The sequence below is a fragment of the Chrysemys picta genome, chromosome 18 (genome assembly GCF_011386835.1).
Source record: "Chrysemys picta bellii isolate R12L10 chromosome 18, ASM1138683v2, whole genome shotgun sequence".
In the NCBI taxonomy this organism is placed as follows: Eukaryota; Metazoa; Chordata; order Testudines; family Emydidae; genus Chrysemys; species Chrysemys picta.
Genome location: NC_088808.1, coordinates 23,148,323 through 23,171,245, shown reverse-complemented (window position 1 = coordinate 23,171,245; position 22,923 = coordinate 23,148,323). Strand labels below are relative to the sequence as shown.

The 22,923-nt window shown below is 39.5% G+C and overlaps 1 protein-coding gene across 19 annotated transcripts in view; it reads left to right on the top strand.

Moving 5' to 3' along the window:
* DENND1A (DENN domain containing 1A) overlaps window positions 1–22,923 on the top strand; it is a 357,159-nt gene that overhangs the window by 182,136 nt on the left and 152,100 nt on the right. For 18 of the 19 annotated variants that reach the window (XM_008169422.4, XM_042854420.2, XM_065571994.1 and 15 more), the window contains 2 exons: window positions 2,589–2,699; window positions 16,978–17,078. In XM_008169422.4, the coding sequence (XP_008167644.1) occupies window positions 2,589–2,699; window positions 16,978–17,078 (212 nt within the window). The remainder of the gene's footprint in view (window positions 1–2,588; window positions 2,700–16,977; window positions 17,079–22,923) is intronic. The other variant, XM_065571999.1, reaches the window with a different exon arrangement.

Sequence of the window (22,923 nt, the reverse complement as noted above, 5' to 3'; positions counted from 1 at the left end):
GCCAATTCCTTCAATATTCTCGGATGAAGATCGTCCGGTCCTCCCGACTTAGCCCCATTAAGGCGTTCAAGTTTTGTTTCTACCTCGGATACGGTAATCCCCCATCCCGAACGCCCCTCTGTAATGGTGCTAGTATCCCTAATCCCTTCATTGGCCTCATTAAACACTGACGCAAAATATTCATTGAGATATTGCGCCATGCCTAGATTGTCTTTAATCTCCTCTCCGGCAATAGTCTTCAGCGGTCCCACTTCTTCTTTCTTTGCTTTCTTCCTGTTTATGTGGCTGTAAAACCTCTTACTATTGCTTTTAATTCCCCTCGCTAGGTCCAATTCTACACGGCCTTTGGCCTTTCTCACTCTATCTCTACATTCTCTGACTTCACTTTGGTATATTTCCTTACTGATCCCTCCCCTCTTCCACTCTTTGTACGCTTTCTGTTTTTTCCTAATCGCCCCTTTGAGTCGGTCGCTCATCCAGCTCGGTCTAAATCTCTTGCTTGGTAATCTTTTTCCCTTTTTGGGAATACAGGCCTCCGACAGCTCATGCATCTTTAACTTAAAGTAATCCCAGGCTTCTTCTGCCTTTAAATCCATTAATACGTTTGCCCAATCCACTTCCCTTACCAGTCCTCTTAATTTGTTAAAATTGGCCTTTTTAAAATTATAAACCCTAGTCTTTGACTTAATTCTGTTACTCCTTCCCTGTATTTTAAACCGAATTAGCTCATGATCACTGGAGCCCAAATTGTCCCCTACTACCACTTCCTCAACGAGGTCCTCACTACTTACCAGAATCAAATCTAAAATGGCCTCCCCCCTCGTCGGTTCAGCTACCACTTGATGGAGGAATTGATCATCAAGCACATCTAGGAACATCTGAGCCCTATTATTGCTACTAGCGTTTGTTCCCCAATCTATTTCCGGGAAGTTAAAGTCCCCCATAATTACACAGTTTCTATTAGTAATTACTTCTCTAAGCACATTAAATAGTTCCTTATCCATATCCTGGGTCGATCCTGGCGGTCTATAGCACACTCCAAGCACTATCCCCGGAGAGGCTCTAGAAGTCCTATTACCCATAACTTAACTATAACTTACTTACTAACTATAACTACCAAATTCACGGCCATGAAAAATTTATCACAGACCGTGAACTCTGGTCTTTTGTGTGCTTTTACCCTATACTACACAGATTTCATGGGGGAGACCAGTGTTGCTCAAATTGGGGGTTCTGACCCAAAAGTGAGTTGCAGAGGGGTCACAAGGTTATTTTAGGATGCCGCCGTTACTTCTGCGTTGCTTTCAGAGCTGGGGAGCCAGAGAGTGGCGGCTGCTGACCGAGGGTCCAGCTCTGAAGGCAGCAGTGCAGAAGTAAGGGTGGCAATACCATACCATGCCATCCTTCCTTCTGTGCTGCTGCTTGTGGCACCTCTGCCTTCAGAGCTGGGCTCCCGGCCAGCAGCCGCTGCTCTCTAGTTGTCCAGCTCTCAAGATAGTGCCACTGCCAGCAGCAGCACAGAAGGAAGGGTAGCAGTACCGCAACCCCCTCACCCACTCTACAATAATCTTGCGACCCCCCCCCCCCCAACTCCTTTTTGAGTCAGGACCCCTACAGTTACAATACTGTGAAATTTCAGATTTAAATAGCTCAAAGAGCTTCATTTATTGCACAAGGTGAATAACCTCTCCTTCTGCCATTCACTCTACATCCAGCAATAGACATTGCAGTGGAGGGGTAGTGGCCAAGGACCCTTGGCTCTGCCCTCCTTTTTTGTGTTTGTGTGAGAGGTGTATCTAATGTTTCACTCTGTATGTTACATTTTTAGTGAGCATGCAGAGGTTGGATAGGGGGCTTTTTTGTTGTAATATAAGCCAAAATAAATACATAGGCGGAGCACTAGACTGGAAATTGGGCATTTGAGTTCTAATTCTGTCTCTTAGATGGACATGCTCTGTGGTTTTGCAAAAGATGCTTCCCCTCTCCTTTGCTTCAGTTTCCCAATTTCTAGTAGAGGGATGCTTTCTGATTCCCCTTCCCAGGGTGATGGGAGTATTAACGTTCACAAAATACTACATACGTGCTGAATATTAGTTTAATCTTTTTTTATTGTATTTTAAATGCTTCTGGTGTGATTCCCCATTATCACGGTTGCTCTGGAGTGCCATTAGCAGATTTTTATATGCTCGGCTAATTTCAGATAGCTGAATAAGAAATCTCCAGTAGCTGTAATTTGTGGCTACTGTCAGGTTTCAGGAATATATTTTGTGTGCATAAGAGAACCTCTGTTCCTCACCAAAAATCTCCTCATTCAATATTTAAGTTGCAGGAGTTGAGAGTGAAATCACACTAAGCTGTGTAACTTTCTGAAATCTGAGCATTTGGGAACGTTAATTAACAAATAACAAAACTAAGCCCAGGCTGTAGCAGCAAAATCACCCCAGACTTGAGCTGATCTATTGTTTTCTTCCTCTAGGTCACTTTCTGGTGGTGGTTTGATTGAAGGATGAAGTTTAGGTTCTCTTCTGTCTTGAAGATATTTGTATTTGTAAAGTTTTTCTCAAAAACACTCTCCTCTTTCTTCCTAGAGAAATCTGACAGAGTATTTTGTAGCCGTCGATGTCAACAACATGCTGCATCTCTACGCTAGTATGCTATATGAACGCCGCATCCTCATCTGCTGTAGTAAACTGAGCACTGTAAGTAAATTTCAGAATATTCTCTTGACAATTCATTTTAAAAAGTGCCAGTTATGCTGGAGATCATCTGGGATAACTAGAGTTTGCGTAATCACTGATTTAAAACTGTTTGTAGGGTGGCAGGAATATTGTACTAAAGTTGGATTTATTGTATAAATGAATATGACAAAGGGCCAGTTTGCAGAGATGAGGCATGGTTGGCATACTGAGAAATAATCACAAATCACTGGAATCATTAATAGCCATACAATCATTATGTACATTGGCATAAGCAGACACAAGCAGGGAGTTGCAGAACAGAGAAGTAAATGTATGCTGTCAGGATGTATTCTGGCTAATACCTGATTTCTGGCTAAAAAAATTCTGTGTGATTGTATGTATGTATATATACAGAATTTTTTAGCCAGAAATCAGGTGTGTATAAATAAAAACAATACATTTATGACTGTGCTTGGGCTGTGGAAAATCCCATGGCAAAGATGACTTTTCAGAGGTTCTCTGGCCTCTCAAGTGTTTGAATGAAAAAGTTTTTCTCTTGATACGGATGCTGTATAATAACATTTACACCATGTTAGTGAAGCCCTTTTTCATGCACTTATTTGAAAGAAAAATAGATAAATGATACTTTCAGACAGAACTTCTGGTGACCTTCTCTTGATGAACCCAGATGGTGGGCTCTAACACGTTAGAGAACCATATTTTTCGCAATTTTGTTTGATAAGATGTAGGCTTAATGCTACTTAGGTTCCATCAAGCATCTGAAAGATGAAAGCTGCTGAGCACTCCAAAGTGCTGTCTCTTCTAAAAACGGCCGCATATCAATACCAAAACACCCAGCCTGATTTAGTTCAAAGTTTAGCATTATGCATTTGAAGTTTTATCAGTCAATAAGATCGTGATTTTATGTATAAAAGAAAATGTTAAGTTTTCATTCTCTTTGCTCTGTAAATGGGTATTGATTGTTTCTGTTATGAATGGTAAACAGAGGATGGTTAACTAAATGTTGCCTTCTAATGCTGTAGCCTAAATACTTGAAAGGCTCTTTCTAAAGTTAGAGCACCTATTCCCATTTTGTATGGTATCTGGCCTCTTAAAGGTCTGATTTTGATTGTGCAAGATTATAACTGCATCGTAGACTGCCAGAAAATACTGCTGAAAGAATACATACCAAAACCATAAAAAAATAACATGTACATATTGGGGTGGGGAGGGGGAGAGAACAAACCCTGTTTGTATTCCGTCTCCAGATAGAAATAATAATCTCTCTAGTTAAGAAAGGAATATGAGATCAGAAGATTCATTGTAATCTATGGGACATTCTAACAACTTCAGACTTTTGTGACCAAAACCCATAAAGAACCAATAGCACTTAAACACTACAATGATGGACTTTATAGAAAACCGTTAGATAGACAGACCTATGCAGTGCACTTTTATATACACCCAACATTATGGTTTTGCCATAGGGTCAGAGTGAGCGAAGCTACAGACCCAGGACAAGGATGTATATCAGTTTGTGTGGGCATGGAGGAGGTGGGGTTGGTTCAGGGAAAAGTGATTTATAAACGTAGTATTATAAATTTTGGAAGGGGGATGGGGCGGCATCAAGGTAAGGTAAGGGTCTCCCAACTATAGAGCCTGTGCGCTTCGTTGGCATGATCCACCCCTTGGTAAGGTAGGCTGGAAAGAAGCATTACTTACCTGTCACTTTGCTTTCCTTAATAAGCTCTTTCATAAGTAGGCTTGTGTTTTCCTTCCTTATCATCTTTCTCCTATTTCTCTTTCTTTGCCTCTGTCCAAGATAAAAGCATATCTGGCTCTTCGGGGGAGAGTTAGCCTTACTATACATTTGTATCTTACAACTATATATATAAACTGCACTGAGATTGGAGTGACAGTTTAAGCCAGGTTTGAAGTCTTGGGTGAGAGCCAGTGATTCCTTGCCTGCACACTCGGCTCTGCATGATCCAGCAGTAGGAACAAGCTGCATTATTTTATTTCAAACTGTGCTCAGCAGAAGCCAAGACCTTGTAACTGGAAACTTACCAAACTCTGCGAATTCTCAAAGTACACTCAGGGTCTTGTTTTTTAAAAAATGGAACTGTTTGCAATTAATTTGTTTAACACTTATGATTTCAATGTAATATCAAGTAAAGTAGAGAAGAATAAGCAGAAACCTTAAAAGTGGAATGAAATATCTTGTGCTACAATGTCTCCTGAAATGATTGAAGAGCTCTTAATATTGGCAAGTTAAATAAGATTTGGGGTAATTAAGTGCTGAGATCTAACCTATTAATTATTACGTGTGGATTGTTTGTCATTGAACCCGTGGAAAGTTATTGCCATTTTGCATGGTTTTTTTTTCAACTGGCAACATAATTCACTCCTCAAAACACTAAATGCTGAACTGTGAATTTTACTGAGTATTCACAAGCTGAATTTTAACTATTCATTTTGTGATCTAATTCCTCGTACAAAGACCAAATTAATCCAGAATGCATAAAACTGAGTGCATGCATATAGCAAAGGCCTCTTTGTGTTTGCATGTTGTAACTGAAAGAGAGAGGAAGTGCAGTACATCTTCTAGCCAGTATTCTAAGTTCCACATAGCTTGCCCTTACAGCCCTGCCCTAATAAGTTGTTATAACTATTCACTGTAATACATGCAGTATAAATATAGAATATAGAAAAGATGGCCAAAGTAAGCAGCCTGGTGGTCTCTACGAGTTGAGAGCTTGTCAGCCAGTTCTGTCCATAACCATCTCATAAAGGTAAAATGCACTAAGATACATTCTCTAAGTTCCAACATTTTAAAAATAAGTGAACATGGCACTCGTGAAAATGGTAGTGTGTGCCTAATAGAACTGGCTATGGACAGTCATGGTGCAGTGAAGAGGTGTGCATGCTTCTCTCTCTCACCTGTTCAGCACCCCTTGAAATTAGATTGCCAGCACCTTAGTCTTGCCTTGCAAGACACCACCTCTTCCTTCCCATGAGCACTATCCCACTTTCTCTGACAACTTTGCCAAAGCACCTCAATCTTAACCTGCATCCACAACCTGCTATGGGAGTTCTACTCCATCACAGAGCCCTTAAATGCCTTTCAGTGTTATGCTGGTAACTTGAGTAAATTTAGAATGGTTGGACTTATAAATAGTCAAGGTGTTTTGATTGTTTCCAGTATAAATTCCATTTTTAAATCTCACATTGCAATCTTAATACAATAATAAGTGCACACAATGAGACATCTAGAGAAAGGCAACAAAACACATTTGGAAATTGCTCCATGTTTTGTCATCAGTCTTTAATTTTTCTGAATAAGAATGACAAAAACCCTTCTGTTGATTCATTTACACACACAACAACTTTTGAATTTTAAATGTGAAATTTTAAAAGTGAGTTATGCCAGTGATCAGTTTATATGTCTCAACTGGCTGTATTTTTGCATGATTCTCCTGCAGCTGCTGTAGGGAACTGAGGTAGTGGAACTGATCTCATTTTAACCTGCTGAAATCCTATAGCTTTGATAGTCTGTCATTTCTCAGGTTGTCTTATTATTAACAGCTTGTTTTCTGTATAACAGTCACTAATCAAATGAGTTCTGCATCAACTAAGCTATTTCTTTAGTAACCATTATCTTGGCAAAATTGAAGGGCACTCCTGGTGTCTACCCAGGATGGTGCAATTTGGTTTCATGCCAGATAGAAGGTAGGATTACATCTCAGAAATAAATGACAGCTTACCCTCAGATGTCTTCAATATTGAGCATCATGTTTAGTTAATCTTTTTATTGCTAAGTTTTAAAATCTTAAGTTATCATAATAGGAAATAATCAAATTGATGCTCCCTGAAGCTATTTTTAAATGAAAAAGACTTCTTAAACAGTTTTTTCCAGATGTCTCTTAATGCTTTAGAGAATACACATCAAAGTCATAGTATGCACAGAACTTCAGGAAATTACATAGAGGTTCTTGCTTGGGAACTTGCCAGTCTCATGGTGCAAGTCGGGAATTGTGTTGTGCATTTGCTTTACTACAGTAAAAGCCTTTTAATCCAGCATGTTGGGGGAATGGGGGGTACTGGTAAGTGAAAAATTCCGGTTAACGAAGAGGGAGGGAGTTTGGGTGCAGGGGTACGGGAGGGGGTCCAGTGCGTGGGCTCTAGATGGGAGTTTGGGTGCAGGAGGAGGTTCGGGGCAAGGGGTTGGGGCAGAGGAGGAGTTTTGGGGTGTTGGAGCCGGGGGGTGCTCACCCCAGGCGGCTCCCCGGAAACAGCGACCTGTCCCTGCTGTGCCTAGGCAGTGGCACAACTAGGCAGTTCTGCGCACTTGCCCCGCCCTGAGCACTAGCTCCGCAGCTCCCATTGGCCAGGAACCAATTGAGACGTCTACATGGAATAATTTGATATTTCCAGCCTGTCTCCTTGCAGATGCTTCTGACAGAACCAACCCCAATGTGTTGATGTGAAGTTTTGATGGTTCATTGATACACCTACCTTATACAAAACTCTTAGCGGAAACAACCAGCTACCATGTTCCTGTGTGGCACTTCATAACAAGAAATACAATTCTCTTCAGTCCTCATGCCATGGATGAGTCATCACTTTCTGATTAAAAACAGTAGAGTCGCTGGTGTTGCTGAAAATTGGTCATTGTTATCTTCCAAATATTTATTACATCAGCAATATATTTAATTTTTCCTGCCCTCTATTTTCAAAGTATTTATCAATAGACAAACTTTCTCTGTTAGTTAAAAACCAAACACTCTAGTTAATGCCTCATTTAGACACCTTTGTTAAAACAGCTCACCGAGTAAAGATGCAGAACGTGATCAGTGTTCTGTGCAGTTTTTTTATCCCTTCCTCTCTTACGCTGTTGTTGTGGAATGATCATATCTGTGTCTGCTGGAAAGCAGAGCTCTAGGGTTTTTCCTCCTGTTGCATAGCTGGGCTTTTCCAGCTTCACTGAATGGTGGCTACTAAGAGCTTTGTTCCTCTTTATTGTGGGACTTTTGATATACCTTTAAATTCATGTAATAGTGCCTAAGAAAAGAGCTCTTAGTGATTGTAATAACTGGCGTGGTATCACACTTTTGTCTGTGCCAAGCCGGGTATTGTATAAGATCACAGTCCAGCGTATATCAGAGGCAATTGATAACGTTCTCAGAAAAGAGCAAGCCGGTTTTTGGTAAGGGCATGGATGCACAGACCAGATCTTCACTTTATGAAACATAATAGCACGATGCTTAGAATGGCAACGACAACTCTACATAAACTTAATTGACTTTGAGAAGGCTTTTGATAGCATTCACAGGACCAGCCTATGACGCATTCTGTGGGCATATGGAATTCCTTTCCGTATAATGAACATCATCAAAAACTTCTATTCCAACTTTACATGCAGTGTTGATCACAGTAAGCTCAGTTTTGAAGTCAAAACAGGAGTACATCAGGGGTATGTCATGTCTGCAATCCTCTTCAACATTGCCATCGACCGGGTAATGCGGTGTACACAGAAGACATGCCAAGAGGCATTATCATAACATTTTAATATTGCCTCACCATCACCAGTGCGGCTAGAGGATCATATTCTCACCAGTGTAGAAAGATTCACATACTTGGGCAGCACCATCAACCAGGATGGTGGAACATTCCAGTACATCCAGAACAGAATCAGTAAAGCCAGGAACACATTCAGGAGCTTAATACAGTCTGGAAAACATCAAAATACAGCACCAAAACCAAACTCAAGATTTATCAGTACTTTCAACACTACTTTATAGTGCAGAATGCTGGGGAATAAGAAAGTATGACATGTCCAAACTGTCTTCACTTCATACAACCTGACTCAGAAAAATCCTCTGTATCTTTTGGCCCAGAACAATCTCAAACCAAGACCTATTCACACAGTGCAGCCAAGAAGATACGAGCACCATCGTCAGGAGGCGTTGGAGATGGATTGGCCATGTACTTTGGATGAAAACTGATTCCATCACCAAAATAGCAATAAGATGGACACCCGAAGGCAAGTGAAAATGAGGCTGCCCGAAAACAACATAGCAAAGAGCTGTGGAAGCCGAGCTGAAAAGCCTGAGGCACAGCTGGGGAACCGTTGAAAGACTTGCCAGAAACAGACAGGGGTGGAGGAGCTTCGTCACTGCCCTAAATGCCAGAGGCATAATAGGAACATGATGATAATGAATGGTGCCTAAATGTTAGAGTATATAAATTGTGTAAAATTAACATAGTGGCATAAGCTCTGCATGGTGGCATAATCTCTCTCCTGAATATTTCCATATTCTCTTGTATAGGTGTTAATATATTACTAGAAGTCAGTTGGTGACATAGGTTAGTCAGTTTTGTCCTGGTGACAATGCTTCCTCAGTATGTTTCACTCAATTGATGTCAGTGGCTATGATGTTTTAAATTAACACTATCTACCAGGAGATGTGATGCAGCATTCTCTCCCCATATCATTTAGGCTTTTACAATTAACACCACACTAGGGCAGTATCATTTGAATTGTGTCTGGCTTTTTTTTTTTTTTTTAACCTGAATCAAAGAGGAAATTTAATGAAATTATGTGGTGGGGCTTTAACGCCTGGCATGAAGTTATAGTACATTACACATTTTTCAAGGTAGCTTCTCCATATTCCTGTTTGTAGGGTGCTTGCATACTCACGGCCATGCAATGGTGCTCTTCAGCTTTGGGAACCTTCTATGATAACAGAGCCCATTGGGACCGCACAAATACCCCATTGTGGTACTGAGAGGTCAGAGCCGATGTAAGGATAAGCTGTGCAGCCCCCAAATGCCTCCATTCCTTCCTTTCCCTGGCTAGGTGCTTACATAGGGATGTTTCCTCCATGCTCGGAATCTTGATTGGCTTTTTTTTTTTTTGAGTTTCTCCTGTTTTCTAGAAATTGTTTTTAGCTGTTAGTTAGTTATACTAATATTTAGATCATTTAAAGTAGTTCTTACAAAGTTTTTACTTGGTTTATGTGTCACTGCACGGTTAGTGTCTTGTTTTACAACATGTAGAATAAGGTGCTGATTTGTGTGGTGCTGTAATTTAACTAGCTGATGTAGTTTTGTTTACTATCCTAGGATATTCAAAAGCTTGAGGGCAAAATCTCATTACATAGGATTGATAATTGCTTTCTGATGAATATTCATCATGTCTAATTACTTTAGGCAAATTTTACACATACTGGCTTCTTTATTTTCCCACTAAGTCTATGTCTGCACTATACGACACCACTGGCAGTGACATGTGGTGTAAGTGTAGCTACATGTTGCAATGAAAAGCACACCATGTCCGCACTGTGGTGTGTAGCTACACATTAGTGAGAGGCTCCGGCAGAAGGGAGGCCGCTGGGAAAGCTCCCTGCTGCTGGAGCCCTTCACTGCAGGAGGGGAAGATGCTTGCGGGAGGAAGCGGTGGGGAAAGGCCAAGCCTTTCCCTACTGCCTCCCCGCAGTAGATCCTTTCCCCACTGCCTCTGCCCTGCCGTAGCCTTTCCTCATTGCTGGAGTCTTTTCCTGTAGCAGGGAAAGGCTCCAACAGGTGAGAAGCAGCAGGATACTACATTGCTAAAAATAGCCATGTAGAGAGGGAGACATGTCTTGGGCAAAGAGAGAACCATGTAGGGTACTTGAGATCAGACCTCACCCTTTAAGTGTCTTTACTTGCCTATGCCATGCCTCTGCAATTAATAATCTATGCTTGCTGGGCTATTCAGGTATGTACACTGCACGTTGCCGAAAGAAGCATGCAGTGTACACATACCCTGAGTATGATTTTTGATGGGATCATTTTCTTGCACTGAAATTTAAGATTTAAGATGCAAATTCAAACGTGCACATCTTTCTTTACTAGCTTTTGAAACAATATTAAACAAATTATGTATACTTTGTGTACATGAAGTATCTAACGGAAGTAAAGTCTCTCTAGCATGCACTTCAGTAATCGTTTGTGAAAATGTTTCTAGAATAGCTTTGGAATCCATACAAAAATAAATGATAGAATATAAAACATTTACCTAAAAGAATGGAGAAAAATTACTCTTAAAGATTACTTTTCCCCAAACCTTTTCTTTACATTTTATGCTTTGTACTCTGATAACTAAAATATCCTTTCTAAACCAATTCAACAATTTTTAATGTTGTTTGCCGATACGATGTTGCCTTCAGTCTAAATTGTGTATTTTTTCAGTCAAAAGTATAAATGTAAGTGGATTCTTCCAGGCTATGCAGAAATGTGACTATGTAACTCATGGATCAGTAGCTAATGATATGATGTGACATTTCAAAAGCTCAATTTTATAAGTGACAAGTGACTTCACTGTCCTCACATTCCACTTCGTAATGCATTAAAGGTTACAGCGAAGTATTAATATTATACATTAGTCTGAAGAGAAGATCTGTGTCATTTTTGTTACTTGAAACAGGGTTTTGACACCACCCAATTTAAGCTAAATGCTGATGATACAGTTCTGCTTTTACAAACCCAACCTCACATGTCCCTACAAGTGATTCAAAGAGAATTAAAAATAAATCAACAATGAGCTTTTGCTTTTCAAATTGATTAATGTTCCTCTACCAGGAAAATTATAGATACTTAGAAATACAGACAAAGTGTTAGTTTAACAAACATATTCTCAGCTCATTGCATGATGCAGTAGCTGCTTGATCTCCATTAGTGTTGGTGGGACTACTAAGAATATGCCCCTAAATGCGAATTTTTTAACAGATTTATCTCAGCGTTCAGGGACATAAAATAAACTTCGATAGAGTCATTGGTAAACCACTGTTAGTTTGCAACCTGTAAGTGGGGATGGGTGAATGGGTCCAGAAAAAGTAACCCAACCCTTTGGTCAAAACTTGAATCAAACCTAAATATTTAACTGCTCCTGATTTTTTTCAAGGAAGTGTGATATGAGGGGTGAAGGGATAATTGCACTTCCTGATTTGGGTCCAGAAGTGAAAATAGACTGGGAAATGCTATTCTTGCTGCATTATCTAAAATAGTCCAGGAAGTACTAAAAATCTACAAACTAGCTGCATCTGTATTTATAGTATCTGGACATCAGTCTTGCTTAAAAGCCTGTTTTCTATTCTATTCCAGTTTCCATATCCAAGAGCTTTGGTCAAGCATATGGACCAAACTTCCAAATCTGTAGTTTCCTCCATTTACTAATTTAAAAAAATGTCCTTCTGTTTCCAAAGGAGAACTGTGTTTTACCATAATCGTGAATCTACCAATCTGTGCACAGCAGCACAAGAGACATGAATGCAGATGCGTATACTTGAAGATCTGGTCAACATGCAAGGGCAGTGATATAGATCACAGTCTAATAATAATTTTAAAACCCCTTTTGGCTGTGAAATGCTGCGTTAGATTGTGAGCTCTTGAGAGCAGAGAGTGTCTTATTGTATGTTTTTACAAGTGCACTGTACATTTCAGCACTATATAAAGTTCTTAGTATTAGAATAGTGCTTTCCCCTAAATGTCTTGTTTTGAGTGGTGCGTAAGGAATAGAACAGGTAAACTGATAAAACATGGTCAAGATGGGAAACAGGCATACGGAGACTAGCACAAGGACAGACAAACCCACGTTACTGAAGAACCTTTTTAAGAATTAGAACTGAACCAATACAGTGAGTGTTTACTGGGGATTCTTTCTTAATAACACTGTGCACCATCCACAAAAAGCATGGTATCTATTTAAATAAGTTAACAGGAAAGAAAGGTTTTGAGATTCCAACAAACTGGTTACACTTGGAAAATCACCAAACGAGCTCTCATGGCACAGTATCATAAAGAATTCTTGCAGCCAGCTAGGGCTTTGACTCCTCGCTTTTCCTGTATACACATGTTCCTCTGTTAATAAAGGCAAGTTACTGACATTCGAAGACTCACAGATACCACATAACAGGTGACCTTATACAAACCTACATAGAAAAGCAAAAGTAGCAGTCTTCATGGGGTGCGGCCTGGGTAAAAATATAGAGAGAGGCCTAAACATAGAAGCAGAGGTCAGACACCGCTAAATGATACCCTCATAAACATTGCTAAAACTGCTACGTTATTACTCTTGTGTGATACACTGAATACTTTTGGACCCTTGGATTTTTGTGCTGATTACATCCCAAAGAATCAATTGGTTTTTTGTATGGTTCAGTCCTATTTTAAGGTTAACCCTCTCCCATTGCCTCATTTATAGGTGACAAGAAAATCCTCCCATCCCCTTTCTCAGGGTTTTGCATACTATTAGATACTATTGCATACTATTTGCTTCTTAGATATTTTCTTGTCTTAGTTATCAGAAATATTATAGAAAATGGTGTGTTTCCCTCCTTCACCTAATTGCTGTAACCCTTAAGAACATAAAAATGACCATACTGTGTCAGACCAATGGTCCATCTAGCCCCGTATCCTATCTTCTGACAGTTGCCGGTGCCAGATGCTTCAGAGGGAATGAACTGAACAGAGCAAATTATCACATGATCCATCCTCTGTCGTCCAGTCCCAGCTTCTAGCAGTCAGAGGTTTAGGGAAACTCTTCTTGATGTTGTGATCAGCAATAAGTCTCTGAATCCCAGTGTAAATTTATTAGGAAATGGAGAGCCTGAGGCCCTAATAATCAAGACAGATGGATCTCTAATGGCACAAAACAGGCAGGGATTCATATTCCATGAGATCGGCAAATACTTTTCACAGGGTTGCACTACAATACTGGGTTCTGTAACTATGGTAGATTATTTATTTATTTTAAATATAATAATGTTAAATATTCTAACATCTCTCCTCTAGCTATAGTGTATATCGTAAGGCTTTGGCTTTCTAACATAGTGGTATATAGCTCAGTCATAAAAGTCAACTGTGGGCTTATACGTGGCATACAGGGTCTCAGCCTAGGAGTGATTTTCAAAAAATTGAAGGAAAAAAAACCCAAAAACCACATCTGTTTTTTGAGTTGTAAATTGTAAAATCTATTTTTATTCACCTTTATGGTTACATTTTTGCCATTAAAAAAAACTACTGGTTTTGTGTGGCTGTATCATGGTGCACAGAGCCTTGGCTCCCTTCCAGAGAGTCTCAGTATTTCCTCTTGTATCCTCGCAGCTTATCCAAATCTGTTTCATCCCTAGACTTCAGTAGCTTTTAGTCCATGGGCTAAAAATGAGACATGTTTAAAATATAGTCCCTGTCTTCATTCTTGATGCCCAATCAGCCACACGTTAACTCCAAAAACAGGTTTTGTTGTTCACATACTAACAGTTATCCATGTGTTAAAACAAGCCAACAAAAACTGCATTGAAAATACATTAAAGGCTCTGGCACGAACCACAGAAACTAGATTCACAATTGAGACTTATTTCCCCAACATGGAATTCTGATGGGGCAGCCTGTTGTGCCTTGTTGTGTTGCAAGGCAAGTCTTAGTTTAAGAATTGAAATTAGAGACAATGATCTGTTAGCTCACCTAGACCATTTCCTCTGCCAATCACTGGTTCCCTGTAGTACAATATATAACTCAGTGGCTTGTCCAGTTGCAGATAACTCCACTGCCTTCTAGAGACTACTCTGCAACCTAATAAGTCCCACAGTTAAGACAAGCTTCCTAATGTTCATTCTGACTTTCCCTTTGTTTTATTTCATTCCATTATGTCTGTAGGTCACCCTAAACTCCTGCATGTCCTTGGAGTGTACACCTTTTAGATACACATAGAGAGTGTGTCAGAGTGATAGTTGTGTTAGTCTGTATCAGCAAAAAGAATGAGGAGTACTTGTGGCACCTTAGAGACTAACAAATTTATTTGGGCATAAGCTTTTGTAGGCGAAAACCCACTTTATCAGATGCATGGAGTGGAAAATACAGAAGGAAGATATATATATATATACAGAGAACATGAAAAGATGTGCGTTGCCATACCAACTCTATCGAGACAAATCAACTAAGGTGGGCTATTATCAGCAGGAGGAAAAAAAACTTTTGTAGTGATAATCAGGATGGCCCATTTCAACAAAGCCCATTGCCAACTCTGTCCACATATCTATTCAAGGGACACCATCATAGGACCTAATCACATCAGTCACACTATCAGGTGCTCGTTCACCTGCACATCTACCAATGTGATATATGCCATCATGTGCCAGTAATGCCCCTCTGCCATGTACATTGGCCAAACCGGACAGTCTCTACGCAAAAAAATAAATGGACACAAATCAGACGTCAAGAATTATAACATTCAAAAACCAGTCGGAGACCACTTCAACCTCCCTGGACACTCAAGTACAGACCTAAAAGTCACAATTCTTCAACAAAAAACCTTCAAAAACCGACTCCAATGAGAAACTGCAGAACTGGAATTAATTTGCAAACTGGACACCATTAAATTAGATTTGAATAAAGACTGGGAGTGGATGGGTCATTACACAAACTAAAAACTATTTCCCCATGCTAATTTCCCCCCCTACTGTTACTCACACCTTCTTGTCAACTGTTTGAAATGGGCCATCCTGATTATCACTACAAATGTTTTTTCTCCTGCTGATAATAGCCCACTTTAATTGATTTGTCTCATTAGAGTTGGTATGGCAACCCCCATCTTTTCATGGTGTGTGCGTGTGTGTGTTCCTACTATATTTTCCACTCCATGCATCTGATGAAGTGGGTTTTATTCCCAAATAAATTTGTTAGTCCATAAGGTGCCACAAGTACTCCTCGTTCTTTTTATAGAGAGTGTTGTCTTTACTTTGTCGTCATTTAGTCAAACTGTATGTATTTGACTCTGTCTTTCCTCAGAAGTCTGTTCTTCCCGTCCTTTAAACATTTTGCTGCATTTCTTTTAATTTCATTTAAATTGTTTCTTGTACTATCAGCTGAGTGTTATTCTAGGTATGTGCTCACAAGGGACATGACGTCATCCTGGGCCATGATACCTCTTTGTGTGCAGCTCCCAAATGAGAAGATAGCTCTTATCTAGGTTGTTTGGTGTCCACAATCATCCCTTGCTCTCTTTCAGTATAACTGTTTTTTTCAAAGTATCTGTCTCCATTTGCATTGATTTATCTGAATTTTGAATTGTTTCCCCAAAACAAGTTTGTATTAGCTTTATTTTCCAGGATAAATCCCTTCATTCACTGCCTGCTATGCTGATCAATACTGTCTAATTGTTTCCTTGTATTCCACTATCTGTCTGTATGCCTCTGTGGTCTCTTCTCTTATTCTTCGATTGTAAGCTCTTTGGAGCCAGGGACTTTTTGTTTTGTGTGTGTACTGTGTCTAACACACAGTGGGATGATTGTCCATGACTAGGGTTCCTAGGTGCTATAGTAATACAAATGCTAATAATTATTAATATTAATATTATTTCCTGCTCATGCAGGGTTTTGACCTTTTCTGCTTTCTTGTGTTTTAAGTATGTGTCCATTTAGGGGTTCACAACAGCTCCCATTTTAATTCCTTCGGTAAATTTCACATTCTCTTCCTGATTATTAATTAATTAAGATTTTAAATAAGGTTGGGACCCAAATCAACTCCTCCAGCACCCTAGTAGGCACCTTCCCACAGCTTGATTGCCATTTATCTTTAGTTCTCAGTTTCTGTCAATGTCCAAGCCAATTCGAATTAACTTTTAATGAAAAATTGTGATAGTGAGTAGATCAAATGCTGAAGTCCAGGAACACACTCTGTCTTTTACCCGCTTATTCGGTAATTATAGCCAAAATGATCAATTTGCTTGGCGTGAATTGTTTTAGAGAAACCCATGCTGTTTACGATTCATTAGTCCCAAGTTCCTACTGTACTATTGAGGTCACAGCTTTTTTTCCCCCTTCCTTAATATTTATGCTGTTGTTTCATTACATCTCTAAGCTACTCACTAGGTGGAAATGGCCAGGATCAGGCTTTTTCTGCCATTTTTTATTATTTCCTCCCTCTTCCCTTCTGCCCTGATTTTGGTTCTCTGCTTCTGTTGCTTTGAGGAAGATGTGAAATGCTGTCTTCAGGTTGTCAGGTTGTGTGTGTTGGGCGAAATATACTCTGATATTAACAAAATTAAGTCAAACAACAATCATCATGAACCAGTATTACTCCACCCATCACTAGCATTTGTTACCAGTGCAATGTATGTTCTGTAGTCAAATCTTCAGAGAGAAAAACTTCTAACCGATTATTTTATTTTACTTTGATTTATTTGTTTTTTTGGCCAGCCATTTCTTTTAAGCTTAACTTTTATCTTATTTATGATCTTGTTTTGATTTATATCTTTCAGTTAACTGCCTGCATTCATGGGTCTGCAGCTATGCTCTACCCAATGTTCTGGCAACATGTTTACATTCCTGTTCTGCCCCCGCACCTATTGGACTACTGCTGGTAAGACTGTAGATCACTTAGATACACAACAGTTTTATGAATCTCTGCATTTTAAGGCTTGTGTTTTTATGGTGTAACTGTTAATCTAAAAATTTATATGTGTATGTTAAATAAGTAGTTGATTCAGTAAGTCAAATACATTGTTTTCATAGCATGATGTAATAGCACCAGTCTTATTAGTTACTCTAACATGATCTATTACTATAGAATGTTACTATATGCTAATTTTAGATCTTCAAGATTCACTATTACAGCATAGATTTTGTTTAACTGTTAAATTTTAAATCAAGAAGAATCCAAAAATAAATGATACAGGCAGAAACAGATAACTCCTATTTTCCCATTGCTTTCCCGATTTGTCAGTTTATTTTTTCTTTGGTACTTTCCTGTTACAACCTTCTATTTTGCAATGTGAGTTTAGAAATTGATACGTTATTTGGGAGAGGATGTAAACCTTTTCTGTCTCTCCTGCTCTATTAGCATAGAGTTATAGCTTCCTATGGAAGGGAAAGAGAGCAGGAATTCTTTGACACTGGATTCTCCCACATGTGAACTCCGTAAGCTTTCCTGTAACTCCCAAGATGCTCTTTGCTACTCACGCCAATTTCCCATCAAGCTAGAAAGTTTCAGCCTGGAATCATTTTCATTTTTCTTCATTATTCAATCTGTCAACCTAAGCCTTTGCTTGGGTCAAATTAAGAATAAATACATTTACAGTGACAACGTACAAAGGATGCCTGACAAGCAGCTGCCTGTTATATATCCATACAAAGAAACATTTCAAGCACTTTTCTAGATTTTTAGAAGGGCCCTTAGTACATTCTTGTAGGAAAGACTCCATTAAATCTTCAATCCAGGCACTTTTCTTATCATTTCACAAAACATATGCAGGTTTCTACACAAACGATCATTGCCTTCCGTGAAGAAGATGTGACAGCAAAGAATGTTTTTAAGATGGTCCAGCATGTGCATGTGGGAGGTGTAGTATAACTATCAAATCTGTTCTTCATTGGAAAGTCATTTTATATGCCAGTTGACCTTAGCGTACACCGACATGGCCACCTTCCTTTCCCCCCCCCCCTCCGCCCTCCCAATTCGCAGCAGTGAGTATCCGAGTCTGGGACTATAAACTTGGGCTCATACTGTGACACTAAAAATAGCCGTGTAGACATTCCAGCTTGGGCTGGAGCTTGGGCTCTGAAGCCTGGGGAAGAGATTAGGTTTCAGAGTCCAAGCTCCAGGCAGAGCTAGGGCATCTACATGGTTGTTTTTTAGGACCATAGCATGAGCCCCAGTCTGTAGACCTGGGCTCTGTGATTTGCTGTTGCAGGGTTATTTTTGCCATGTAGACAGACCCTTAGTGGCAGCTTCAGGATTTGTGAAGGAAGCTATTTATTTTCCTATTGCAAAGAGCATGCCACAGCAATGGTTTTGAAAATGTGCTGAACATAATTTGGTCCTGTCAGCCGTCATAGTTGAATGTATGTTGTTTTTTAAAGTGCTGGTTCAACTACCCCTGTTGCAGACATCATCTATTGTCAGGAACAGATACAATTCCTAGTGCAGACAAGGTTTACAAGAACATTTGCAACAGCCGAGTCCCCACAAAAAGACCTGTATACTATGTAAGGGTTTAACTAATGCCGGTCAAAAAGCACAGAGCCCAGATAGCTATACTTCTCATGGAAATTGGTCTCACAGTATTTATTGTCTATTTATGACCTCTTATTTTGTTTGCAATTCCCTTTTATTTTGTATCTCACAACAATAAACTATGTTTTAACTTGAAAAGTGAGATGGGCTCTGGCGACTATTGTATTGGGGTTACCTGGTCTTGGATGACTTGGTGGGAATCTGAACCTGAGCTCTAAGAATGTGAGGGAGGAGTACCGTTAACAGCCTGTCACCAAGTGCAAAGAGACAGTGATACTCTTCCCAAAAGCAGGCAGGAGGATGGCTGAAGTAATCGAGGGCACAGCCCAAGCTGAATAGCATAAGGAGTTCCAGGCTTGTGAACAAGTCAAGCTCGTTAGGGCAGGGACTGTCTTCCTTTATGTCAGTACAGTATCTAGCACATTGTGAGCACCGTATAAATAATTACAAAAGCTATGTTAAAAGAACATTGTTAAGGTTGCAAAATCAACTCTCAAAAATTAGGAAATGTAAGATTTGTGCAATTTTAATTTGGCCTCCTTGTGTGCATGCATTATGATATAATCTTTGACTCCATGATCACATACTATGCCACATTTTAAGAAAAGCTTCTGCAATTTGGCTTTTTTTAAACTGGCAACACACCTAAAACTTGCCTGTTAAGTTCATGCTGCTCCTAATCACTTCCCTTTTCCATTCCTACTTAGCTTTGCACTGCTCCATGTTAATTTTACACCAGGGAGTGAAGTGAAACTGACAAGAGGGGGCAAAGGAACTGGGGATGTTGTGAATAAAAATGTATATGCTGAAAAGTGCCTACTTAACCCTGATTGTGACCTCCAGTAGAGATGCTGCCAATCCTTCAGTTTTAATGCTGAAAGCCAAAAGTCATCTTCACTGTATGATTGGGGAGGTGTGTGAATTAAGAACTGTTCCTGTTCACGTAAATTCATATGAATAGTGTCATACCAAACGCTCCATAGCCACAGAACAGTGTGGGATATATTTTTACTCAAAAAATTAGTCTCTACTGTCTCTGACCTGCCTTAAATGTTGTGCTTGAAACAATATATATTCAATTATAATAGCAAGACAGTCTGAGTATGCATATCATGCCTCAGAGTCATAGGAAGAAGTGCATGTTAAACACACTTGCTGTAGGAACACTCAGACTAACGGCACCATATAGTCTGCCACAAAATACCTACCTACAATTCCTGAAATAAAATACAGTGGAAATACATATCTAACAACTAGTGGCCAGAACTCTGCTACTAGTTAGATCAAGCATGCACCCATCAGTGGCTTTGCATGCTTTTGTGCTAAATATTTTTTTCTGTTTTAATGAATTTTTTGACATTTCACCTGTAAATGTGTTACAACCAAAAAAATCAGTGGGTGTATTTGACCACTTAAAGAACAGAAAATGCAATGATGGTTAAATAAAAAAACTGCTATTGAGAAAAACAGATAATTGAATCAAAATTTAATTTTATCACCTTAAGCTAACTTCTGTGGCTTCGATCAGGATCCATAAATCTCAAGAAACTGGAGTCTATGCTAATAGCTTTATTATATTCTTCTCTGTGACTTTTCTTCACATTCTTAGCAAAAGCCTATGCAGTGCTTCTAAGTAAGGAACCAGCAGGGATAACTAGCGTTTTAAGTGAAGTGCTAGGAGCCTGAAACATGTAAATTTAAAGGAGGTTTGTTCCTCTGCAGATGATTTAAATGTTAAGTACATGCCCATGTCGGGGATACACGGAATGGAATCTAAAAACTATTATCTCCTGTAGAAATGAACCTTCAATTTACTCACTGCACAGGAAGGGCAGATTCTAGTCATTTTCACTGCCAGCAGGTGCCCTTTCTGTGCATAATAGGCTTTGCATGTGTAATTAACACATGAAGGCTGCTAATGCCAGTTTTTTCTTCAGGTACATGCTGCTAGGAGTTTTCAGGACAACGGTGTGGGCCACAAGAGGCTTTTACACTGGGTTTGAAGATTAGGTATTCATTGACTTCCTGACAAAGACATGTTAAAAGGGGCTAAGACCGGACCCCGCAGTTGGGAGCACAGGTGTGCACAAAGCAAAAACATAGGCCATGTACGAAAAGAAATAAAGATACAAATAGCTGAGCCAGGCTGAACTGACTCTTTCACAGCATTTCAGCCTGTGACTATAACGAATGAACAAGCTAGGGGGCTAAAAGTATGATTTTAAAACCTATAATTATCAGGAAGACTCTAATTGCACATTCACAAACACAACTCATTATCTTAGCCTGATGTGAACTTTAATTAAAGTAGTAATCACACACTGTAATTGTCTGAATAAATCAATTTAGCACCAATTTATGTGCCATAAATATGTTTCCCAAAATAACTTCCATCTATTTTGTAACTGTGTGAACTGAGAAAGGTGATTTTGGCCATGAAAACTAATAAATCGACTTCTTACTGTCTACTCCAAAGCTGTGCTTTTACTTTATGGGCCTTTGCATTTTAGGGGAAATTAACTGGAATTGACTTATTTTTAAACTTGAGGCTTTAATTTTGATTTAATTTTAACTTCAGTTACTGTCTGGTTCTTTACTTTGCAGCTGTGACATAAGAATTTAAAAGAGGAGAAACTAAAGCAGATGGTAGAGAAAAATAAAAGGAGCCAGACATCTCCAGCTTCTGTAAATATCTGAAAACATGCTTGTCGCTTCCATTCTAGTAAATGTTTCACATCCTAACTCAAAAAGTAATGCAGCCAACATGGGAATTATTTACTAGTCCTTGTCCTAACAGATAAACTGATCACAGAACAAAAAATTAACGTTATCTTAAGTACAAGTGATCATGACTTGATCACACTTATAATGTGTAAGCAGAATAAAGTCCAGACCAGCAATATATCCTTTGTTCTTTAATAGGGCCACTTTCACAAAGCTGAAAACACTTATGAGCCAAATCAGCTGGGAGGAAGAATTTAATCAGAAAGATGTGAATGATAATTGACAGTCATTTAAGAACACCTTACTTGATGCCCAAAAATTCACAATTGAGGAAGGAAGATGGTGGTATTTTTTTTGTTTTTTTTTTTAGCTCAATGGTCCTCAAACTTTTGTATTGGTGACCCCTTTCACACAGCAAGCCTCTGAGAGTGACCCTCTTATAAATTAAAAACACATTTTTTTATATTTAACACTATTATAAATGATGGAGGTGAAGTGGGGTTTGGGGGTGGAGGCTGACAGCTTGTGTCCCCCATATAATAACCTCGCAACCCCCATCTTGAGAACCCCTGTCTTAGCTGGAGCATTCACTTCTCTCTTTCACATCTGCACCCTTCTAATTTTCCTCTTTATAAGGAGTCAAGACTTCATCTTTGCCTTCCTTTCTACCTTTGGAAGGATTCTTCAAGACCAAAAATACCCCATTCTTTTATGTTGAGCTAAATACCTATTTCCTGTGGCAGTGTATAGAGCCAAAAATTCCAGAAATCTCTGCTTATGGCATAAGAATCTGTCTGTTCTATCAAGATTATTGCTTGTACTGAAGGAGATGGAGTAGCGAGACCATCGTGCTACTCGCTTATACCGGTGAGGACTTCAGTCATGTGCTCCTTGCCAGTTAACTTCCAGCTTTAACTCTTACCCATGGAGAGAGTGGTAGTGAGGTTAGGTAAGTTCAATATGGTGAACGTTGAGGTTCTCTAGGCTTTAGATTTTATACCTTCATGCCAGATTCCTCTTTCTTTGGAAAGCAGAATGATAGGGGAGATGTTTGAACCAATATTGTTGAGATCAGTGGCATGGCAGCAAATGACAAGAGTACCAGGGCTTGAGAGGCTGATGCATATAGCCAGTGTGTCTGCACTAGCATCTGTGGCCCATGTCCCTGGCCAGCCTGTCTCTGAATAGCAATCAAGTGGAAGTTACCAATATTTTTATATCAATGAAAGAATCGTGGGGTGGTTTGGTTTTTTTTTTTTTTTTTTCTGCAAGTTGCTCACTGGTGCCATGACCAGTTTCCACTAGAAAATTACCCTCTTCTTCCCCCCCTTCTTCCTCCTTTTGTGTTTTCTCTCTCCTTTAACTTAGCCTGGAGGGAGAATCTGTCTTTCCCTAAGCCCTATAAAATGGGCTGGTGTCTTTGTTGCCCAGAATACAAGGTCCCTGATTGTGTTGTGGGGGCTCTGCC